At 52.6% G+C, this 6,000-nt stretch overlaps 1 protein-coding gene across 2 annotated transcripts in view; it reads right to left on the reverse strand.

The window, feature by feature from the left end:
• Positions 1-4,086, reverse strand: part of SREK1 (splicing regulatory glutamic acid and lysine rich protein 1) — a 153,092-nt gene extending 149,006 nt beyond the window's left edge. For both annotated transcript variants that reach the window (XM_075326036.1, XM_075326028.1), the window contains exon 1: positions 3,907-4,086. In XM_075326036.1, coding sequence (XP_075182151.1) covers positions 3,907-4,031 — 125 coding nt within the window. In that variant the 5' untranslated portion in view covers positions 4,032-4,086. The remainder of the gene's footprint in view (positions 1-3,906) is intronic.
• Between the last annotated feature and the right edge of the window lie 1,914 nt (positions 4,087-6,000).

A 6,000-nucleotide genomic window follows, 5' to 3' on the forward strand; every position in this document is an offset into this window, starting at 1 on the left:
ATACGGCGCAGCTCACATTTATTTTGCGCTCTATGCTGGGTGCTTACATCGGGGATTACATTTAAAATCTCTATTCAGGCAAAATTCCCAAAGGAAAATTCACTGTAAAGAGGCAGAAGGAGTCACTTTCGGCTTCCGTCTGGCCTGTGTTCTGGCGGGGTCAATGTTTTTACCCACCTTTTAGAACGTGCATAAAAGTTGTGTCATCAACAGTTTTGTGCACCTTTGAAAAGAAGGGGATTGCTGAACAAAGGCCAAACAGAGTCCGGAGTAACTATGCTGCCTCATTAGTGAATGAATCCATTGGGGGGTTTCACCTGTATCAAGTATTTTGAAGATATAAACGGAAACCCTAATGTAAGTGCTCACCATAAAGCACAAGATAAATGTGAACTGGTGCAAAATGTTCTGTACTCTAAATTGCCACAAAGTAACATTCTACTCAACCCACAAAAAATAAGTCCTTACTCAAGTCTGTCATCTGTTAACGAAAAAAATTGAGGGCCTCCACAGTACTAGTAGCACAAAGGACCAAACAAAGGACAAGCGTTCGCATTGTTGTAGTGATGAGTGCCCGCCTAATGTACAGGGAGTGTGTCTACAGAAGCACATGCTGGGCACAATGTACGGCCACTCACTACAACTGCACTGAGCAGTACAAGGGCTCATTTGAAATTTTGATTCTTCAACATTCACTGCGTTTGACTCCATGGGTGTTTTCCAGAGACAAAATCATCACTACATTCATAGATGAGGGGTGTAATTTCAAAGCATTGGTCACTTTAGGGGGTTTCTGTTGTTCTGTTAAGGGCTCTGCAAATGAGAGTTCTAAACTATTCTAGGAAAATCTGTGCTCCAAAAATCAAATGGTGCTCCTTCCCTTCTGAGCCCTGTGGTGTAGCCAAACAGTATTGGACTGTCACATGTGGGGTATTGCCACGTTCAGAAAAAAACTGTATAACACATTATGGTGACTTTTTTTACTCAATCACATTGTGAAAATTGGAAATCTATGGTAACTACAACATTTAAGTGTTAAAAATGTAATTATTTTTTCTTCACCGCCCAATAGTATAAAGTTTTGTGACATATCTGTGGTGTCAATATGCTCACTGCACCCCTAGATCAACTCATTGAGGGGTGTAGTTAGTAAAATGGCATCACTTGTGGGGGTTGTTTTTCTGACAGATCAGAAGCTCTGTCAAAACACAACATGGCACCCACAAACCATTCCAACTAAATCTGCACTCCAATATGGCGCTCCTTCCCTTCCGAGCTCTGCCGTGCGCCCAAACAGCAGTTTTCCACCATATTTGGGGTATCGGCTTACTCAGGAGAAATTGCACAACAAATTGTAAGGTGCATTTTTTCCTGTTAGCCTTGTGAAATTAAGAATTTGTGGAAAAGCAAGTTTTGTGGGAAAAATGTATTTTTTTCATTTTTACGGCTCAATGTTTTAAAATTGTTATGCACCTGGGGGTTCACGGCGCTCACCACACATCCTAATAAATTCTTTGATATGTGTAGTTTCCAAAATGAGGTCAAATGTGGGGGGGTTTCCACTGTTTGGGCACATCAGGGGCTCTCCAAACGAGACACAGTGTCCGCTAATGATTCCAGACAATTTTGTGTTCAAAAAGTTGAATGACGCTTCTTCCCTTCAGAGCCCTGCCGTCAGCACAAACAGTTTTTCAGTGAGTCCAAACAGCTTTCCAACACATTTGGGGTATCGCTGCGGTATTACGGTATAAGCTACACATTACGCCTGCGGTATTACGGTATGAGCTACACATTACGCCTGCGGTATTACGGAATGAGCTGCACATTACTCCTTGCGGTATCTGGTATAAGCTGCCCATTACACATGAGGTAATGTGTGGTACTATGTGCTGCACAGTACACCTGCAATATTACGGTATGAGCTGCACATTACAGCTGTGGTATTATGGACTGCACATTCTGCTTGCGGTATTATGGTATGAGCTGCACATTACGCTTGCGGTATTACGGTATGGGCTGCACATTACAGCTACGGTATTATGGGTGCACATTACGCCTGCGGTATTATGGTATGGGCTGCACATTACATCCTGCAGTATTATGGGCTGCACATTACACCTGCCGTATTACGGTATGAGCTGCACATTACAGCTGCGGTATTATGGTCTGCACATTACACCTGCGGTATTACGGTATGAGCTGCACATTACGCCTTGCAGTATTATGATATGAGCTGCACATTACGCCTGCGGTATTACGGTATGGGCTGCACATTACACCTGCGGTATTACGGTATGGGCTGCACATTACGCCTGCGGTATTACGTTATGGGCTGCACATTACGTCTGCGGTATTACGTTATGGGCTGCACATTACGCCTGGGGTAATAACGGTATGGGCTGCACATTACGCCTGCGGTATTACGGTATGGGCTGCACATTACGCCTGCGGTATTACGGTATGGGCTGCACATTACGCCTGCGGTATTACGTTATGGGCTGCACATTACGTCTGCGGTATTACGTTATGGGCTGCACATTACGCCTGGGGTTATAACGGTATGGGCTGCACATTACGCTTGCGGTATTACGATATGAGCGGCACATTACGCCTGCGGTATTACGGTATGGGCTGCACATTATGCTTGCGGTATTACGGTATGGGCTGCACATTACGCCTGCGGTATTACGGTATGGGCTGCACATTACACTTGCGGTATTACAGTATGGGCTGCACATTACGCTTGCGGTATTACGGTATGGGCTGCACATTACTCCTGCGATATTACGTTATGGGCTGCACATTACGCCTGCGGTGTTACGGTATGGGCTGCACATTACACCTGCGGTATTACGGTATGGGCTGCAGATTACGCCTGCGGTGTTACGTTATGGGCTGCACATTACACCTGCGGTGTTACAGTATGGACTGCACATTACACCTGCGGTATTACGGTATGGGCTGCACATTACACCTGTGGTATTACGGTATGGGCTGCACATTACGATTGCGGTATCACGGTATGGGCTGCACATTACGATTGCGGTATTACGTTATGAGCTGCACATTACACCTGCGGTATTATGGGCTGCACATTACGCCTGCGGTATTATGGGCTGCACATTACGCCTGCGGTATTATGGGCTGCACATTACGCCTGCGGTATTATGGGCTGCACATTACGCCTGCGGTATTATGGGCTGCACATTACGCCTGCGGTATTATGGGCTGCACATTACGCCTGCGGTATTATGGGCTGCACATTACGCCTGCGGTATTATGGGCTGCACATTACGCCTGCGGTATTATGGGCTGCACATTACGCCTGCGGTATTATGGGCTGCACATTACGCCTGCGGTATTATGGGCTGCACATTACGCCTGCGGTATTATGGGCTGCACATTACGCCTGCGGTATTATGGGCTGCACATTACGCCTGCGGTATTATGGGCTGCACATTACGCCTGCGGTATTATGGGCTGCACATTACGCCTGCGGTATTATGGGCTGCACATTACGCCTGCGGTATTATGGGCTGCACATTACGCTTGCGGTATTATGGGCTGCACATTACGCCTGCGGTATTATGGGCTGCACATTACGCCTGCGGTATTATGGGCTGCACATTACGCCTGCGGTATTATGGGCTGCACATTACGCCTGTGGTATTACGTGCTGCACATTGTGTCTGCAGCAGGAGCTGTGGTAAGAGCTGTACATTACAAAAAGGGGCAGTTACCATGGTTACTGCATGTTTTGGTGCAGTTGTCTATAGCAACCAGTCAGCACCATTGATGGTGGACACACAGAACAGAGGGCGCCCCGGGCCTGTATAGTACATCACATTCTGCTCCTATATCAGGGACCATCACTGCACAGGGCACAGCCGCCGGCACCGCACTCACTCGGGAGGGTAAAGCCGCAGCTCTTCCACGTCTCCCAGGAAGGTAAACAGCGTCCGCATCTGCTCGCTGGTGACGGCGGCAGACAGGTTGGTCACCTGAATGACCGCGGTCCGACCGTTGCTCATGGCGGCGGCAGAGTCTGCACCGAAGGAGTCGACACCGGAAACCAGCCGCCTGACAACACCGACCAACAAAAGCAGAGCGCCAGGCGGCTAGACCGGCACCGGAAGTCGCGTATGTGCTACATTCCCGCAGCGCCCTCTGGTGGCCACACTGTGAAATGCCGGGAAGGATCTGCGCCTACTATGGAGCATATTACAAGCAGCAGAATAATGGACTCTGCCTGTAAAAACGGCCAGAAATTACACACTATGCGGCTGGCTTCACACACTCATACCTCCCAACTTTTAAAGAAGGAAAAGAGGGACAAAGAGGGGCAAATTTTAGGCCACGCCCCCTAACCACACCCATTTCGCAGTCACGCCCATATCCACTCCCCATCCACACCCATTCAGCATGGACACGCAGGCAGCCGGCGGGCCTCCATCATGGACACGCAGGCAGCCGGCGGGCCTCCAGCATGGACACGCAGGCAGCCGGCGGGCCTCCAGCATGGACACGCAGGCAGCCGGCGGGCCTCCAGCAGGGACACGCAGGCAGCCGGCGGGCCTCCAGCATGGACACGCAGGCAGCCGGCGGGCCTCCAGCTTGGACACGCAGGCAGCCGGCGGGCCTCCAGCAGGGACACGCAGGCAGCCGGCGGGCCTCCAGCATGGACACGCAGGCAGCCGGCGGGCCTCCAGCATGGACACGCAGGCAGCCGGCGGGCCTCCAGCATGGACACGCAGGCAGCCGGCGGGCCTCCAGCATGGACACGCAGGCAGCCGGCGGGCCTCCAGCACGGAGAGGCAAGCAGCCGGCAGGCAGCCGGCAGGTCCCAAGCACGGAGACGCAGGCAGCCGGCGGGCTTCCAGCACGGAGACGCAGGCAGCTGGCGGGCCTCCAGCACGGAGACGCAGGCAGCCGGCGGGCCTCCAGCACGGAGACGCAGGCAGCCGGCGGGCCTCCAGCACGGAGACGCAGGCAGCCGGGGGCGCTCGCACAGACAGGCGGAGGAGGGCGCTCGCACAGACAGGCGGAGGAGGGCGCCCGCACAGACAGGCGGCGGGGGGCGCCCGCACAGACAGGCGGCGGGGGGCGCCCGCACAGACAGGCGGCGGGGGGCGCCCGCACAGACAGGCGGCGGGGGGCGCTCGCACAGACAGGCGGCGGGGGGCGCTCGCACAGACAGGCGGAGGGGGGCGCCCGCACAGACAGGCGGCGGGGGCCGCCCGCACAGTGAGGCGGCGGGCCGCCCGCACAGAGAGGCGGCCGACCGCACAGAGAGGCTCCGGCCGGGGGGGGGGAGGGAGGGGAATCAGCGCTGGGGAGATTATGTTTACATACTTTAGCAGCAGCACAGAGCAGTTTCGGGCAGTGCGCTCCTCTCTGTTATGCTACGTCACGTGTTAGGATGGTAGGAGGGAAAAGCAGGGAGGCGGGGAGAGAGTGGGTGGGCGGAGCCGGGAGCCGGCCGTCCCGCCCGTGGCAACGGGACAAACAATGCAAAGCGTGATAGTCCCGCTGTATCCGGGACGGTTGGGAGGTATGCACACTGCTTTACCATCCCCATTAGTGTGGACATGTTACTCTTGGCACATGGTAGAATAATGGCTGGAGAACTCAGTAACACATAGTTTTCATTTTATTATTTATTCTCTCCTCTGCAGAAATATTAGTTTGTAAAGTTTAGGTTATAATTTGTGATAAGGCCAAGTGGGCGTTACCAGAGATTTTTCTCTGTGGGGTGTGTACTACTTCTCCTGCATGACATTGACCAATCATAAAAAAGCAGCAAGATACAGGGGGGAAAAAACACGCCCCCACAGAAGCCTAGACCAGCGACAGTAATGGCAGTCTGATATCACTGCAGAGCTGAGTGTGAGTGCAGGGAGTAGAGCAGAGCTGAGTGTGAGTGCAGGGAGTAGAGCAGAGCTGAGTGTGAGTGCAGGGAGTAGAGCAGAGCTGAGTGTGAGTGCAGGGAGTAGAGCGGAG

The sequence above is a fragment of the Anomaloglossus baeobatrachus genome, chromosome 1 (genome assembly GCF_048569485.1).
Source record: "Anomaloglossus baeobatrachus isolate aAnoBae1 chromosome 1, aAnoBae1.hap1, whole genome shotgun sequence".
NCBI lineage: Eukaryota > Metazoa > Chordata > Amphibia > Anura > Aromobatidae > Anomaloglossus > Anomaloglossus baeobatrachus.